The sequence below is a fragment of the Mauremys reevesii genome, linkage group 2 (assembly GCF_016161935.1).
Source record: "Mauremys reevesii isolate NIE-2019 linkage group 2, ASM1616193v1, whole genome shotgun sequence".
NCBI classification, from domain to species: Eukaryota; Metazoa; Chordata; order Testudines; family Geoemydidae; genus Mauremys; species Mauremys reevesii.
The window spans coordinates 40,142,236-40,161,721 of NC_052624.1; the positions used below are offsets into that span (position 1 = coordinate 40,142,236).

General features: G+C 41.7%; 1 protein-coding gene across 1 annotated transcript in view; it reads right to left on the reverse strand.

Annotated features, from left to right (window-relative positions):
• Positions 1–18,251, reverse strand: part of STAM (signal transducing adaptor molecule) — a 69,381-nt gene extending 51,130 nt beyond the window's left edge. Inside the window, exon 1 of the mRNA XM_039524657.1 lies at positions 18,005–18,251. Within this exon, the coding sequence (XP_039380591.1) occupies positions 18,005–18,044 (40 nt within the window). The 5' untranslated portion in view covers positions 18,045–18,251. The remainder of the gene's footprint in view (positions 1–18,004) is intronic.
• Positions 18,252–19,486: the final 1,235 nt, after the last annotated feature.

Here is a 19,486-nt window from a genome sequence, read left to right on the forward strand (position 1 = left end):
TTTAATTTGATTTTTATAAGATTTTTCTTTTTCCATTCAGGCACCTGTCCCATTTATCCAAATTCAGATGTGCTGCTCTTTTCCCCACCTACCACTGATCCTGTCTGGATACCATAAGCATGCAGGTCACTCCCCCCATGGCCATTGTGAAGTGAACTGTTATTAGTGTTACCACAGTCACAGAAACACATCAGCATCCAAGCTGGAAATCCAAAAAATGGGGCAAGTGGAAGGGCACAGAGTGTAGCCTGTTTGCAGGGAGATAAAACACTGTTTAATTGTTGTACAGCGTTCAAATACCATGGTGGAAGACTCCTTACAAACACATTGGCGGGGGTGAAGAAAACAGATAAATAGAGAAATTAGAAGTAAACGTCTAATAAAAATGGGAATGAGTAGTTGCCTCTTGCTTGCTATTGTTTTTAATACTCAGAATCTTCAATAAACATCTCTTCACAAAATAATTGCATTTTTTCTTTTTTTGTGTGTGGCAAAATTTGATTCCTTCCATCCAACTTATCTCCATGCCATTTAAATAAAAGAGCAGACTTCAGCACGGCAATGGGTCGTTTACATCCCAATAAGTGAAAAGCACATGTGCTGACAACTTTGACAGCAGTAACAATCTGGAATCAAGTTTTAATAGTTGCTCTCCCTCTGAAGCGGCCAACTACATGGTAAGAGAATTAAAGGATTCATAGCAATGGTTTCAGGGGGACACAATGCTGCAGAAACCCCTCAATTCCCTCTCTCCATCCTCCCTCCTAGTTATAGTCTGCATTTTAGTTTTCAGTGAGAAAAATCATGTATCAGAGTTCTTGTTCCTGAGAAGTACTGCCTGCATCCTCAGACGTATATGACTGTGACTAAAAGTCAGACCACATATGGAGAATTAATTCACCTCCAGATTATTGGCTCAAAAATCAGTCCAGATCTATGTTTATCTTGGTTGCCAATGTTAAATGAGTTCAACCCAAAGTCAACAGATGTCCATATCACAAAAAACAGTTTAACAGGGGTGTGGTAAGAGGGTAGTCCTGTCTGCCTAGGTTGTCCCTCTAGATGTTAAAGCATACCACCACTTTCCCATAACAACTCCACGATAACCAGTCTCAAAGTTAGTTGAAAAAGGAAGAGAGTTGGCATCAGACTGGCAGTTGTCCATAAGAACTTTCCATAAACTGACACTGAGTCCTCAAATGAATAGGTATTCTAGAAATGAAGTAGTGCCCTAAGCAAATGTTGTGGAAAGTAGGGGAGCACTACAGTACAATTTTGGATGTATGCAGTTAAAGAAGCTAGCCTAGAAATGTAAGATCAGACTGGCAAGTAGGAATGCTGGCACACTAACTGGCCTTAGAATGGAGCTGGCAGAGATGCTAAAGAGGACGAAAGTACAGATAGCATGCATCCATGAAACAAAATGGAAAGCAGAGAAGACCAAAGACACTGGAGAAAGATACAAACTAATTAAAGGTACTGTGAGGCCTCCAACTCAAGAAACAGAATAGGCAGAGCTCTTGATAGTAAAATAAAGGAAAGAACTATGACAGTAAGTAGAATCAACAACTGGCTAATGAGGAGCCAGTTGTCTTTTGCATGTGGCTGGCTAAATATAATTAGCACATATTTCCCAGTCTGGCTGTGGTGAGGATGAGAAGACAAGTTTCTGGGAAATATTAAGACACTTCAGAAAATTCCAGAAAATATTAATGGTGCCAATTTAAATGGACATGTTAGGGAGTTGGCTAAAGAGAAGATGAGGTCAGCACCACATGCAGGAGGAGTAGATAAATTTGGGGATTTTATGGTCACAAATATATTGGAGAGTGCTAAACAAATTATGGATGAATCAAAAAGGAAAAGCTTTTCCTTCAGAAAATAAACTTAATGGGTGGAGCAAAGAAGTACAAGTGATAAAAGATAAGAGAAAGAAGTTTAAACTCTGGCAAAGTAGCAGGAGCAAATGAGACCTGGAAGAACACAAGAATGTAAAGAAATGGCCAGGAATTTAGTTGTCAAAGCAAAAGCAAAGATCTTTGAAGAACTTTATGCAAGACTTGGAGCAAAGGATGGAGGGAAAATGTACAGATTGGTACTCTGTCCTGTGGTTTCAGCAAAGATAAAAAGGAAGTGAGGTCCACCAAAGACTAAACTGGTATGGGGTTGACTGATCATAGTTGCATGATGGATCAATGGAAAAATATTCTGAACAGCTTTTAAATTAAGAAAACCCAAGACAGCAATGCAACTCAATACAAATTTATGGAAAATAAATCCTATCAAAATAATTTGATACCTTTTTTGATGAGATTAAAAGTTTGGTTCGTAAAGGTAATACTGTTAATGTAGTTGTGACACACTGTACCTCAAAATAGCACTCTATAACCCCCATATTTATCATTCATATATGGCTGTGATATTTCATACAAAGCATGATATCGAAGATATCTTATGAAAGGTCATGAATCTGCTGAAACCTGTTGTTCTATCCAAATATATACAACATGAGTGTGTACAAAGTTATGAGATTTTGCTATATGTTTGTTATTGAAATATGTTATATGTTTGAGAGTCTCTACTGCTAGGTGATGAACCACTCCCAGGAGGGTGTTAAACAACCATTAATCAGCAGGGGACTTGTCATTGAATTGTAACTCCCTTGATTACAGTTGCAAAAGCACCACACAATGGAGAATGCTCAACCCAATGACTCAGTTACACAAGACCATGCCAGGGGGATTACTCAAGCTAATGATTCAGCAAAGCCCACCAGGACATGTCCGGGCAAGTGTCTTCTAGGCACATAGAATGAGGACATAAAATAGGGTACCATAGCATCATGCTTTTGCCTTTCTCCTCCCCTGCCTACATTGGAAGCAACAAGAATGCTGAGAATGTAAGACTTCAACTGAGGAGACTGCTCCAGGCTTAAGGGAGAGGCCTGTGTATTAAGAAAAATTGCTTGATCTAAATACTGCCTAATATAATAAGGTTTAAGATTTAGATAGTGTGTTTATTTTTTATTTTCTTTTATAACTATTATTGTCCTTTTATGCCTACCACTTATAATCAATTAAAAAATCTATCTTTCTGTAGTTAATAAATCTGTTTTATACTTTTCCTAAAACAGTGTATTTTACTTGAAGTGCTTGGGAAATCTCAGCTCGGTTTACAAAGGCTACTGCATGTCCTCTCCACATTGAGGGAGGGGCGGACTGGGTAATACACTTACACTGGTCACAGCTCTGGGGTGTAAGGTTTGGGGGCTCAGAGGAATTGGCTAGTGCCTTTCTCTGTGTGATTCATTAGTGGCTTTGGGCATGTTCATGCAATCTAGCTGAGTGTGGGTCCCACATGCTGTTGTGCTGAGTGACAACAGAGCCTGGAGGGATTTACTGCTTGTCACTAGCAAAGCATTGTGAGAGACAGCCCAGGCTGGAGAGTTAAGGGGACACAGCAGTACCCCAGTTCCAGGCTGCACTCTGGGAATCCCATCACAGTAATATACTTATACTTCTGTAAGGCATTTGACTTGGTACCACACAACATTTTGATTAAAAAAACTAGAAAAATGTGAAATTAACGTGACACACATTAGCTGGATTAAGAACAAGCTAACTGTTAGGTCTCCAAATGCAAAAGTCAACAAGCTCGTATATTTCCAGTGGGGTCCCGCATGGATCTATTCTTGTCCTATGCTATTTAACATTGATAACGACTTGAAAGAAAACAATATCATCAGTCATAAAGGCTGCAGATGACAGAAAAATCTGGGGATTGGTAAATAATGAAGAGGACTGGTCACAGATTCAGAACAATCTGGATTGCTTGGTAAACTTCACACACGCAAACAATACGAGTTTTAATATGGCTTAAATTCAATGTATACATCTAGGAGCAAAGAACATAGGTTATGTTTACAGAATGGGGGACTCCATCCCGGAAAGCAGAAACTCTCAAAGAGATTTGGGGGCCGTGGTGGATAATCAGCTGAACATGAGCTCCCAGCGTGACACTGTGGCCAAAAGAGCTAATACAACCCTTTGATGCATAAACAGGGGAATCCATTAGGAGTAGAGAGGTTATTTTACCACTGGAATACTATGTCTAGTTCTGGTGTTCACAATTCAAGAAAGCTGTTGATAAACTGGAGAGGGCTCAGAGAAGAGCCACAAGAATGATTAAAGGATTAGAAAATATGTCTTACAGCAATCAACTCAAAGAGCTCAATCTATTCAGCTTAACAAAGAGAACTGGTGACTTGATTACAGTCTATAAGTATCTTTAAATGGGGAACAAATATTTAATAATAGGCTCGTCAGTCTAGAAGAGAAAGGTATAAACACAATCCTTTGGCGGGAAACTGAAACAAGATAAATTCAGATGGGAAATAAGGTATACATTTTAACAGTGAGAATAATTAACCATTGGAACAACTGACCAAATGTTGTGGTGGATCCACCGTCACTGGCCATTTTTAAATCGAAATAGACTTTTTTTCTAAAAAATATGCCCTAGAAAGTATTTGGGGGAAGTTCTAATGGCCTGTGTTATACAGGAGGTCAGACTGTATAATGATTATCACAATGATCCCTTCTGGACTTGGAATCTATTACTTCAAAATTAACGTTGATGTAGTAGAGCCTATTACACCAAATGGAAGTGGCAAATGCTGTAAAAGAAATGAAAACTAATAAAGGACCTAGGCCCAGAGGGAATCCCTACTGATGCATGGAGAAACTTTGGAAAAGAAGGCATCCATCTGCCGACATCGCTCTTCAACCATGAGATGGGAAAAAGATACCAAACACATGGAAGAAAAGTATCTTTATGGCTATATGTAAGAGAAAAGGTGGTGCTGGAAACTCTACAAGTTATAGAGGTATAAAACTGGTGAGTTATACAATAGAGCTGGGGGACAGAGTCATTGATAAGACATTAAGAAGTGAAGTAATTATTAGCGCAAAACAATATGGATTCATGCTAGGAAGGTCAACAATAGATGCTGGTTTTGCACTGACGCAGCTAGTGGAAAGATTTAGAGAGAAACGGAAAAGACATCCACTTGACGCTGATTCATCTGGATAAGGTCTTTGATCCAGTTCCAAGGGCAGTCATCTGGTTGTGGATGAGGGAAAAAATGGTACCAGAACTTTGTGTGTGGCTTGTTCAAGCCAACTATGTAGGTACAATGTCAACAGTCAGAACTTCTAGTGGTGAAACAAATGAACTATCAGTAAAAGAGTGCAAAGATCAGCAATGAGGTCTTTCTTATTTATCCTCATCCTGGATACCTCCACAAGGAATATACAGAAGAAGGCATCTTGGTGCATGTTGTTTGCAGGTGATATCATTATATGCAGTAGGAGAAAGACAGTCTAGAAAAGGATCTTGATAAATGGAGAGATGTGTTGGAGAGACATAGGTTCAAAATAAGCAGAGGAAAAACAGAGTATTTGGTATGTAAGATCAATAATGTGACCACTGAAGAATGATCTTTGAAACTACATGGGCAGACAATAATAAAAATGCAAAGTTTCAAGTATCTGGGTTCCAGAATCCTGGAAAACTGGAGGATAAAATACGAGTTTAGATTATAAATGCCTGGCTCAAATGAAGAGAATTAAGTGAGAGGTATGTGACAGGAAGATATCAGTAAGATTAAAAAAGAGAAAGTCTATGTAATGGTGGCCTGTCCAGTTTTAACGTAGAACACTGTTCCTTGTTGCCCAACATTCAAACATGAACAAGTGATCTGTTCCATAGACATGCAAACGCTAAGATGGATGAGTGGAGTAAGCAAGAAAGACCACATGAGGAACATGTATGTTACAGACATGCTCCAAGGAATACTCATAAATGAAAAAAATGAGGGTGTGTAGGCTCAAATGGTTTGGACAGATAAAGTTCAGACCTGACAACCATGTGGGTAAAAGTACAACACATCAAGATGGAAGGAAAAAGGCAGAGTCCAACCCAGAAGCAGCAGTGGGACGTTTTAGCACGTGGCGGTACAGAGGATATGGCACTGAACAGAGCACTTTGGAGGGAGAGGACTCAGAGCAGATCCCATTTGATGTGATTAATACAAAGAAGATTATGTTCATCATTTGCCGATGCTATTATTTTTCTGAATAGATAATAGATAGTGCTATCTGAAAGCTTTCACAAGAACCAATCTCACCCTCTCTGTATACATAAGAGAAAGATTAGTTCTTATGAAAGCTATTTTCATTTATATATATATATATATATATATAAATGAAAATAGCTTTCATAAGAACTAATCTTTCTCTTATGTATACAGAGAGGGTGAGATTGGTTCTTGTGAAAGCTTTCAGATAGATAGATAGATAGATAGATAGCACTATCTATCTATCTATATCTATATCTATATCTATATCTATATCTATATCTATATCTATATATATATATATATACACACACACACACACACATATACACACACACACACATACACACACACACAGATTTTTGAAATATACACACTTTGGAATAACACGAGATTAACATACTCGATAATACAAAAATATAAACTGGGTGTTTGGGCTTATAAAGTTTATGGCAACGTATTTGCTCTGCCAGTTGTTTTATTAAGTGAAACAATACATTTTCCCTTACACCCAATAGTTTGAGACCACTAAAAATTCTTCAGCATGTTACATAATTAGTACTTATTTTTCTCACCAGCTCATTCCAGAATCCAGCAATGCAATTTATTAATAAGTCAAAGGGGTAACTACAAAGTTGCAAGGCCACAACTACTATTAATTTATGAAGCACAAACAGTTTCAGATTGGCCAAGTGCTAAACAAAATATAGCACAGAACAAACTTACTTGCAGATTTGACTCCAATATTTCTAGAAGACCCCTTGTTAAGAATAAAAGTCACACTAATTCTTTTTCCTAGCACTAACCAACCTGAAAAATATTTACAGCAAGGGATTGGCAATGGAATACAGAATCATCTTCAGTTAAATTGTTCCAATGAGTAGAAACTACAGGCCAACACCACACTGGGACTGTTCAGAGTAGACTCTCTGACACCGTTCATTTTAAAATAAGGATGATATCTCAGTCAACACAGCATCAATGACTGAATTACCTCCATAACTCTGCGGGTGGTATCTCCAATACAATTTAGAGACACTGGCAACATAAAGAAGCTTGGAGGGCAGCTGCTAATGCTGCATCAGTTCTGTGTGTAGAAGACATGATTTGCATTAAACTCACTTAAAACAATGTCTTTACTTATTCCACCATGTTTCAAAAAAGTTATAACATTTACAGCCAAGACAACTCAAGTTCTGCCATTAGATTAATCTAAATTAGTATCAGTTTAACAGCAGCTGACACTTAGACAACCCGGGAACATCTCATTGCTATAAACCACTGTGATATCTTGACACAAAAAAGGCCTCTGATATTGTAAATATAAATCTCTATTTTGAAGTCTTGGGTGGGAAGTAGGGGAGTAAAGAGAAAGTATCCAAAGTCATTTTTAAATTCAAGTTGTTTGTCTTCTGCTTCTGTGATTACAAATCATTATCTGTCACAGCAATGTCACCTCTTCACTGCTACTCATATCCCCTGTACTGCCATTGTTATGAAATCTTATCTTGGTAGCCAATAGCTTGATGATGATCTGACAACATTTTGGAACCAAGTGTTTGAAAATCATCACTATACTTATATGGTACACTCCTTTCCCTTTTTCTTGTCTATTTAAGTATAAGCATTTTGGGACATGGACTGTATTATTCTGTATTCTCTGTATTTGTACAGTGCCTAGCACAATGGAGTCCCATTCTCAGATGGCCACTGGGCACTATCATAATAATGTCCAAAAACCTTGCAGTAAAGCAAGTGGGTGTTGTGGTATCAAATTATAGGTCACTACATATTTCCAACAACCTCCACAGACTCATGCAGTTGACCTTTGGTATTATCCACATGAAATACTCTAGTATAAGCCTCTCTCCTACCTTTTGAATAAAGTTTCTCCTTCCTTCCATAACTAAACGTTTTCAAGGGTCCTGTTTGTCTCAATAAACAACCTTATTTAACCTTGTTACACTGACCACCAACAGATCCCTTTACCCTTTTTTACCCCATTTTCACAATAATCTAGCACACCCATTCACCATGTTGTGTGCTAGTACTAGTGAGATGTCTTTACCAACTCTACTCCATGGAGTAAGTGACTTGCAAGAAAGCACTGGATTGCAAAATTGAAATCTAGGACTGTCGTGATTAACTACAATTTCTTCTCTGTCACTGTATTAATCATTGCAGCACTAATGACATTCCGAAACCGACAAGAGACCAGCAGTCAGGATGCAGTGACAGAAACTCTTACATGCCTGAGCTCCAGTAAGAGAAAAAAGCAGCAGCAACTTATTCCTGGACATGAAGATATGAATGGGGACTTGGACTGAACATACAGCTGTGTTCCCTGTAAGCTATGGGGTTGGGCGGCTGCCCAGGAGAGATTAAAGTGCCGTGCCACGCACATCCAGCCAGCAGCCTGTGTTCAGGTGCCTCCCCGGACCCCCCGCTGCTTTGCAGCCACGTTGCTCCTGCAGCTGTTCCCAGGACCCTCCTGCTGGCTGTGCAGAGTGTGGGGTGGGTGGGAGAGGAGGGTGCTGATGTCAGGGTGTCCCTCTTCCCCAGCTCCTGTACCCCATCTCCACAGAGCAGGGTAGAGGGGACAGAGCTCAGGACTTACAGCAGCTCTGAGGTCTGAACGAGCCTTCGGGTGAGTGAGTGCCTTAAAGAGACAGCACACAATCTCTCAGAAACTTCCCCAGCAGCCAGCACACACATTCTCTGTCTCTCTCTCTCTCTCTCTCACACACACACAGTCTCTTTCCCTCCCTCCTGCCCATGTACCCCATCTCCGCAGAGCGGGGGAAGGGGGACATGGTGCAGGAGGAGGAGAGCTTTCAGTGAGTGCCTTAAAGAGACAGCGGACGGGCATCTCTCAGAAATTTCCCAGCAGCCAGCACACACACTGTCAATGTCTCACACACGCACACGCTGTTGTTGTTGTTTCTTGGTACTTCCTGCAATGCACACATATTCTATCTAATTTTATTCTTTCAAAGTGTTTTATTTTAGTTTTTTACTGGTCTATGCATTTCATAATTTTTACTTCTCTCTTACCTTTAAATTTAATTCTTTGAGTAGTGAGTTCTAAAATGCCTAACTTGCCCTCGCTGGAATAATTATCCCTATGCATAACTTTTTTAAAATATATATTATATCTAAGTTTTTTGTTTCTACTGGTGGCACACATCCACAGCTTGGTGCCCATAACAAAATGTATTCCACACATGGGTGGGAAAAATTAGAGGGAACACTGAGTATAAGAAGCACAAATTAAGGGGCAAGATTCAAACACTGGACTGGTTCAGGCAGAAGAACAGGGAGCCAACGCAGCACTATTTCTGAACAAGAGGGAAATGAAAAAAAGTTATAATTTTAAAATTTCAACAGACAGAAGAATCAAGTTGAGAGCACATTCCTATGCCTGCAAATACCGATAATCATAATACACTACTACTTACTGGACCCTACTCTCCAGCTCCCTCATCCATGTCCCATGCATTCCATCCCTCCCAATATACCTTCAAATGACATCTCTGATATGGAGGTTGTCAACCACATCATCTTTTGCAGTTGCAACAGAGGTGTAAAATTTCCACTCTCCTGTGGATACCAATCCATCTGGTGATGTGTCCGATGTAGTGTCTCTCCTCCTTCCTCTTCCTGCTTTGCCTGTGAACATGCCTGATAGTACGAGTGGTGGAATCGAGTCACTCTGTGATTGGTGAGCAATGTGTCCACAGAAAGATGTTATTCTCTTACTTAGGGTCTCAAGTAATTGTGCTCTTTTTTAAATTCATCCTTCTCATCACCTCATCATTCATACTTTTGGTTATCCAGCTAATTTGAACATCCTTCTTTCAACTTCACAGAAGCCTTTGAAAGTGCTGAATGTATTTTCTGCAAGCTATATCCGTCTCTTGATTTCTTCACGTATCTTTTGTCGGTTATTTAAACTCCCTAGATAGGAAGAACTATACAGTTGTTTCACCACCTGACCACGAAATCTAGGTGCTACCTACCTTGTACACTGCTGTGTTTACTTATTGTCATACTTCTTATCTTCCTAACATCGATCGTCATTTCACATTTCTTGCTGGCATTATTCACAGCAATAAACATTTTCTGAAGTTCTTCCCTACTCAAAATTTTGCGAACTAGGTCATTGGTGTATCTCATGTTGTTGGTGTATACACCATTGACCTGTTTGCCCCTTGGCAACTTCTAAACTTTCCCTGATTATACCTACCATATGTGTATATGTTGAATAGTCACAAAGATTGAATGCAATGCGATGTACAGATTTATTGATGCTGCAATACTCGGATATTTTAGTTTGTTCAGACAGCTGCTTTCTGTCTGGCTTTTTATTAACTGTAGATCTTGGAAATCAATATTACATTCTTCAAGAATATGTATTATCTTGTCAAGCAGCATTTTATCAAATGCCTACTCAAAATCTATAGTGCACATATACATTTCCCTTTACACTTCTATCGCACACTCATATATGATCCTCAGGGCAAAATCTGCCTTCCTTGTGCCTATTCTTGAGTGGAAACCAAACCAACTTCTGCTAATTCTTGTCTCAAGTTGTTGATGCATCCATGTGCCAATGATTTTCAACAAATCTTTCAGCATGACCAAGCTTACAGTCTGATGCTGTTCACACACTCTACCATTATTAATCTTTGGTAAAGGAATGAAGATGGATCTTTCATTGTGGGAACGAGAAGGAGCACTATAAAGTAAGGGAAAGCAGCTGGGGAGGTTGAAATGCAACAATTCCTGAATGGAGATTCAAAAAGTTACCAGCTAAAACTAGACAGAAAGACACTCACTTCTGGATGACTTCCCAATAAATGTACTTTGTAAAACAGTACAACACTCTGTTGGCCTTTTTATTGAGAATATTTTACCTAGATTTGCAACTGCAGCTGGTCTGAATGTCTGTTTATAAATCAGACTCTGGAAAAAGGACAATTAACACTTAAAGCATACTGTTTAATGTCAATAAATCATCAATTCACTCATCCATAAACTTACTCCCCATAAGTCATTACTTAATCATGATAAAAATAAATGCCTGAGATCATCAACAGTAAAATCCGCCACCACAAGTATAAAAAAGCCTCTAAGAACTCCTTGCCATAAAACCACCAGAACAACATGAAATTTTTCTAGCAACATACATTAGAGCAAAGAGCAGTTGTACTTTGGGCAGGAAGCACACTAGTATGCTATGCTAATTTAAGTTAGCAGCCTCAAGTGCAACCATGTCCAAACTCCTGGCTCCTCACTCTATTGTTCACTAAGGACCTCGCTTTTGCATCCATCCATTATGCAAAATGCAGCATATCAATATAGTTGCTGCACTAGTAACCAAACTGTCATGGTAAGTCAGATATCACCATCTTGCTTTCAATCTCCCAAAAACCACAGTCCACTACCATCTTGTAGCTACCAAATATAGAGTTGAATCTGCATCTCTCAGGAATGGAGCAAAAATTGATATTAAGGTCCTTCAGAAAATTAATAAGGATAAAGACATGAATGTCAATGTTTTACATTGGGATAGAGTCCCCTGCTGTACAAGTCCAGAATTTTGTTTCCTTAAATTCTGGCATCATGCACTTTGCCTAGCCACCCTGTGTACGCATACAGGAATTTCCCACAGTGATTTACTAAGGCTTGCGTCTGCACTGAGTAGTACTCTTTTCTGTTAAAGTACTCCTGAATTTGTCGGTGGTGGAGGTTCAGGCAGATCAAAAAATGAGCATTTAGATTCTATCAAGAGATATTGAACACTTTGGGAATCAGAACAGTTTAAATCATAGAATCATAAAAATGTAGGACTGCAAGGGACCTCATTAGGTCATCTTGTCCAGTCCTCTGCACTGAGATAGGGCTATGGATTATCTCTAGACCATCCCTCACCGGTGTTTATCTAACTTGTTCTTAAAAACCTTCAGTGATGGTTAACTAGCCTCACAGTTAGGAGGTTTTTCCTAATGTCTAACCTAAATCTCCCTTGCTGAAATTTAAGCTCATTACTTACTTGTCCTGTCCTCGGTGGGTAAGGAGAACAGTATATCACCCTCTCTTTATAGCAACCTTTTACGTACTTGAAGTCTTATGTTCCCCCCTCAGCTGTCCCTTTTACAGACTAAACAAACCCAGGTGTTTCAATCTTTCCTCATAAACCATGTTTTCTAGACCTTTAATTTTTTTTCTCTCCTCTGAACTTTCTCCAATTTGTCCAGATCTCCCAAAATGTGGTACTCAGAACTGGATGCAGTATTCCAGCTGAAACCTTATCAGTGCTGAGTAGAGTGGAAGAATTACTTCTCAGGTCTTGTTTACAACACTCCTGCTAATATATCCAGAATGATGTTTGCTATTTTTGCAACAGCAGTACATTGTTGATTCATATTTAGTTTATGATTCACTATAACCTCTAGATCCTTCCTCAGTAGCCATTTCCCATTTTGTATTTATGCAATTGATTATTTCTTCCTAAGCATATTTTGCTTTTAACCTTACTGAATTTTATCCTATTTATTTCAGACCATTTCTCCAGTTTGTCAAGATCATTTTGAATTCTAATGCTGTCTTCTTAAGTGCTTGCAATCTCTCTTGGCTTGGTATTGTCTGCAGACTTTATTAGTGTACCCTCTATGCCAGCAGTTCCCAAATTTGTTCCGCCGCTTGTGCAGGGAAAGCCCCTGGCAGGCCAGGCCAGGCCGGTTTGTTTACCTGCCGCGTCCGCAGGTTCGGCCAATCGCGGCTCCCACTGGCCACGGTTTGCTGCTCCAGGTCAATGGGAGCTGCTGGAAGCGGCAGCCAGTATGTCCCTCGGCTCGCGCCACTTCCCGCAGCCCCCATTGGCCAGGAGCAGTGGACCGCGGCCACTGGGAGCCGCGATAGGCCGAACCTGCAGACACGGCAGGTAAATAAACTGGCCCGGCCCGCCGGGGCTTTCCCTGCACAAGTGGTGGAACAAGTTTGGGAAACACTGCTCTATGCCATTACCCAAATCATTTACAAAGATACTGAATAGAATCAGACCCAGGACAGCTCCCTGAGGGATCCCCCTCGATATGCCCTTTCAACTTGACTGTGAACCATTGATACTCTTGGAGTACAGCTTTACAACCAGTGGTCTGGTCTGCCCGCCCGCCCCCTCCCCCCATAGTAGGTATGCCTAAGCTATATTTCCCTAGTTGCTTGTGAGAAGGTCATGTGAGAGAGTATCAGAAGTCTTACTAAAATCAAGATATCTATCATCTGCTGCTTCCCCCTATATCCACAAGGCCCATTACCTTGTCAAAGAAGGATATGGCATGACGAGTGGTTCTTGAGAAATCCATGTTGACTGTTACTTACCACCTTATTTTCTTCTAGGTGTTTACAAATTGACCTATTATTTGCTCCATTATCTTTCCAGGTACCAAAATTAAGCTGACTGGTCTCTAATTCCCTGAGTTGTCCTTATTCCGCTGTTTATAGCTAGGTACTATATTTGACCCTTTCCAGTCTTCAGGTATGTCTCCCATCCTCCATGAATTCTCAAAGATAACTGATAATGGCCCAAAGATCTCTTCAGCCAGCTCCTTAAGTATTCTAGAATGTACTTCATCAGGCCCTGCTGATTTGCAGACATCTAACTTATCTAAATAATTCTTAACCTGTTCTTTCCCTAGTTAGGTTCAGACCAAATCTCATTTACACTAATGATCGAATGACTAACATAGCGAACACTACTAATCTTTTTGTAAACTGAAACAAAAAAGGGCATTTAATACACTGGCCACTGCCGTGTTTTCTCTTATAGTCTTTCCCTCCTCATTAAGTAACGGGCCTACTCTGTCCTTGGTCTTCCTCTTGATTCTAATATATTTGTAAAATGTTTTCTTGTTACCCTTTAAGTCCCTAGCTAATTTAATTTGGGGAGGGGGGAGGTTGCTTTTGGCGTGCGAGAGGTTCTGTTTTTGTCCTTAGCCTTTCTAATTTCTTTCCTATATGCACGTGTTACTGTTTTTATATTCATCCTTTGTAATTTGACCTAGTTTCCTCTTTTGTATGACTCTTTTTTGAGTTTCCGGACACTGAAGATTTCTTCATTCATCAGGGTGGTCTCTTACCATACTTTCTATCTTTTCTTCGCATTGGGGTAGTTGGTTCTTGTGCCCTTAATATATCTTTTAAAAAACCTGACTCTCCTGCTCACTTTTTTCCCTTAGACTCGCTTCCCATGGGATCTTACCTCCCAATTCCCTGAATTTGCTAATGTCTGCCTTCATGAAGTCTATTGTTCTTATTCTGCTGTCTTCCCTCCTACCATTTCTTATAATCATGAACTCTATCATTTCATGATCATTTTCATCCAAGCTGCCTTCCACCTTCAAATTTTCAACCAGTTCCTCCCTCTTTGTCAGAATCAAATCTAGAACAGTCTCTCCCCATTGCATTCTCACTTTCTGTAATAAAAACTTGTCTCTAAGGCATTCCAAGAACTTACTGAATAGCCTGTGCCCTGCTGTATTATTTCCCAACAGATGTCTGCCGGGATTTCAGCAAGGCATTTGATACAGTTCCACATGGGAAATTATTAGTTAAATTGGAGAAGATGGGGATTAATATGAGAACTGAAAGGTGGATAAGGAACTGGTTAAAGGGGAGACAACAAGTTATACTGAAAGGTGAACTGTAAGGCTGGATGGAGGTTACTAGTAGAGTTTTTCAGGGATCGGTCTTGGAACCTTATTTAACATTTTTATTAATGACTTTGGCACTAAAGTGGAGTATGTTAATAAAATTTGTGAATTACACAAAATTGAGAGGTATTACAAATATGAAGGAGGACTGGAATATCACAAGAAGATCTGGATGACTTTGAAAACTAGAGTAACAGAGATGGGATGAAATTTAATAGTGCAAAATGCAAGGTCACACACTTTGGGATTAATAACAAGAATGTTTGCTATAAAATGGGGATTTATAAATTGGAAGTGACAAAGAAGGAGAAAGACCAGGGTGTACTGGATGATCACAGGATGACTATGAGCTGCCAATGTGATGCAACTGTGAAAAAAGCTAATGCAATCCTAGGATACATCATGTGAGGTATTTCCAGTAGAAAGACAAAGAAGTGTTAGTTCCATTGTTCAAGGCACTGGTGAGACCTCATCTGGGATACTATGTGCAATTCTGGTCTCCCATGTTTAAGAAAGATTAATTTAATCTGGAAGGGGCTACTAGGACGATCAGAGGAATGGAAAACCTACCTTTGAGAGGAAACTCAAAGAGCTTGGCTTGTTTAGCCTGACCAAAAGAACGTTGAGGAGAGATAGGATTGCTCTGTATACATTCATGAGAGGGATAAATGCTAGGAAGGGAAAGTAGTTATTTAAGGTAATCACCAATGTTGACACAAGAACAAATGGCCATCAATAACATTAGGCTTGAAATTAGATGGTTTCTGACAATCAGAGGAGTGAAGTTCTGGAACAGCCTTCCAAGGGGAGTAGTAGGGGCAAAAAACCGAACTGGCTTCAAGTCTGATCTTGATAAGTTTATGGAGAGAAAGGTATGATGAGACTGCCTACAACAGCATGCAGCCAATCTGCATCTGCTAGTAGCAATATCTCCAGCGGCCGATGATGGGACACTAGCTGGGGCGGGCTCTGAGAATTCTTTCCCAGGTGCCTGGCTGCTGGATCTTGCCCACATGCTCAGGGTCTAACTGATCGACATATTTGAAGTTGGAAAGGAATTTTCTCCCAGGTCAGATTGGCAGAAACCCTGGGGGGGGGATGACGGCTTCACCTTTCTCTGCAGCATGGGGTATGGGTCACTTGCAGGTCAAACTAGTGTAAAAAGTGGATTCTCTGTAACTCAAAGTCTTTAAATCATGATTTGAACACTTCAGTAACTCAGCCAGAGGTTATGGGTCTATTACAGGAGTGGGTGGGTGAGGTGGCTATTTGCAATATTTTTTTCTTGTGTATGACTTCCTAAGTTTTTCAATCCCTTCAGTTCTGCCTTTAAATACCACTTCCATATACATTTCAATAATTTTCAGCCAATTGGGGTCTTAAAAGAGCAAATTTTAATGAAGTTATGGACAAGAACCCTTTGTCAGTATAGTATCAAATTGGTGATTTGGACGCGCCATGACAGAAAAATCCAGGATTTCTTGGGGAGAACTTTTAACAGGTCTGTCAGGCTATTGGCTATATAAATCTGCAGAGTATGAAGTGCCCTGCCCAGCTCATTTTCTAAACACAATAATTGGTCTCACCGTACTGCCTTCCAAAAAATTACGTGACTTTGACCACTTCTCCTATAATTCCCTCTTGATTCCAGAAGGCCTATCAAACCTTCTCACAAGACAATGCTGGGCCAGTAGGTAGAAAGGAAGTGAACTATAATGGTGAAGAATATTGCCTCTGTGGATGTGGGGCAAAAATCACACCTGAAATAATGTGACTACTGTGATCACACTGCACCGTTGGGACCTATATTGGTACTATTACACTGATTCAGTTAACAATGCAGTTCTCTAGTGCAGAGATTCTTAAATCGTGGTCTGTGAAATACTTGCTTGTGGTTCCCAGAAAGCTGACCAATTATATGGTGCAGGTGTCTGGGTAAGTGCGAGAGTTAATAGGAGCACTGAATTTTGAAGTCGTACTAATTTATGCAAAATGAATCATCAATTTGTAGTTTATAAGTCCTAAACACAAAAAGTGATGAATACTGAAGAAACTTGATCCCAGAAACAGATTTCATATTTTAATATAGCACAGAGTTTTTAGATCATGAGTGGCTTTACTTGCTTATCAAAATAAAATGAACCAGGGATCCCTACCTTTAAAGCAGTTAGGTCACTGACAATTACACTGTCTTTAAAAGTGTAATTGCCTTCATGTTAACTTCTCTGTGTAACACAGCACTGAAAATTTTGAAGCTAATCACTGATAAGAAACCAACTACACACAAAAATCAAATGGGCAGGCAGAAAATAACTTCAACTCTTTAATATGTAGCTTTACATTTTGGCAAAATCAAGACACTAAAAATAAATTAGATCAAGTATAAAAGGCACACACTTTCTCCCCCTTCGGTTTAGTACTGGTCAGGCATGGAATAAGGAGGAAAATAGATCATATCCGAAGAGTAAAGTTTCTCTTTAGTGATTAACTCTAAAAGCATTGCTTATGCTCTTTCTGGGGAGACAGATAATTGTGCTGTGTGTGCTTGTGTCACTAGGTGGGAAATTTACTTTGTGTGTGTTTCAATAAGACATTCAGAACCACAGTTTTTTTGCAGTTTCTTTCTGATGCAGCCCCTGTGACAAGTGTTTTATTAGTCAGGCCAGAGGCCTTGGTGTCTCTGTACAGCAGCATAATCACGGATGGCACCCATAATAACCAACCGAAAGAGCTGTTTGAATCACGTCAGGCAGACACCAACTCCTCGTTGTCCACAGCACTCTCACCAGTGAGCATTTCCATCCCCTTTGTGTGCGTGTCCCTGTCCCTCGTGACGGAGTGGAGCCCCTGAGAGCGCAGTGGCACTGTAGGCAAGGCTCAGCACAGCCCACCCGCATCCCTACCCCGGGTCCCAGCTGTCTCTGCCCCTCCCCCAGACAACAAAGCCATGAACAACGGGGGCTCGCAGGGGGGGGGGCAGGCAAAACAAGTTTGAGGCGAGGAGCTGGGGCCAACTCAGAGCGTGGGGAAGGGACGGACCAGAGCTGCTGGTGACAGACCGGGGGGGGGGCGACACCAGGGGGCAGGCGGGGAGAGCGTTTGGTACCAGACAGCCGGGGCCGGGGCCGGGCCCGCTTGTGTCGGTGCCACTTACCCACATCCTGGTCAAAGGGGTTGGTGGCGAAGAGCGGCATCTCGGGTCCGCGCGCTGCGGGTAGGGAACAGCCTCAGCCTCCCCTCCCGGTCGTGGGGTACGGTGTGTAGTGTGTGAATGCGATGGGGGGGGGCCTCGGCTGCGGCCTTAGCTCCGCCTCCCTGTCAGGGCACAGCTCAGGAGCCGCCTCTCCGTGCTCGCAGAGCATGCTGGGAAAAATAGGGTTCCCCACTCCAATGCCTGACCCGAAGACTCCTCTCAGCACAGGCACAAAGAGCTGGCAGGGGCTCTCCCCCCCCCCCCATGTTAATCCCGGTGCTGTCATTGCCCCTGCCGCCCCAGGATGGGTTGTTGGATAGGGCGCTGGGTCAGCCGGCAGAGGGACCCCTCAGGCGCTCGCTGGCCAACTATGCCCCTGACAGTCGGTGACTGACACACACCCCCTCCCGTCAGGCTGACGCGAGTGGGAAACGGGACGTTACACCTGCTGGCAAGTGGCCCAGGCAGGGGCGCCTTGCGGCGGGTCCTGTCCCTTTAAGGCGTTGGTAGGGAGAGGGGCTCGTCCCCCACCCACTGGCGGCTCCCGGGCCTTGCGCCCCCCGCGGCGTCCCACGCGGCACCTGCTCCCAGGCCCCGCGTTTCAGGGGGCAGCTCGCGCATCTCAGCCACAACGGCGGGGGCCCCGTGACTGCTGATGCTGACGTGATTTGCACGAGGGATGAGGTCACGAGGCTGGACCGGGCACTGTCCTTTGCACCACATTGCTGCGTGGTTACAGCCGCGGGCTGTGGGTGGAAGGAGCAGCAGCTCCAGAGCCGAGGGCCTGGCAGATGAGGGGACCCCGAGCTCCGGTCCCTCGCTGCCTGGCTTCGGATCCTCGCTGCTCTACCGTCCATGCCCCAAACTTGGGAGTTGTGACTAATTCCCTCCACACACCCCCAGGCCCCAGCTTCGTCCAATTCTAGCTGCCCCAGGGCAAGCAATTCAGTGTTGTAGGGGCAAGGAGCAAGTAAAATGTCGTTAAAGGGGACCTCTTCGTCCCCCCTTTCTTTGTTGCTGCCCCAAATTGTGAGTGAGTCAGTTTCGTGCCCGGACTGCCATGTTTTCTGTTTCTAATGTTCAAGGATTCCCTGTGGATTGGGCTGGTGTAACACTACTCCTGTTAACTCTCTCAAACCTTTGAAATAAATTAGGAAATTAAGGATGGGTTTCAGGATGATGACATGAGATTATTCCTCAATACAGTATGTATTTATAAATAAACGTGGACTGGCCCGTTATCGATATGGATTTATATATAGATACATGTTATTGATAAAGGTATTATTGTTTTTATGGTACTAAATATGCAAATGATATGTAACCCTAAGGCTAAATCTTGTTTTCTTAACTTCATAGGAGTGGCCCCATCACCTGCAATGGACTTTATTCCATGAGCAGGATTTGGGTCACAGCATATGACACATTTCCTGCCTATCCCTG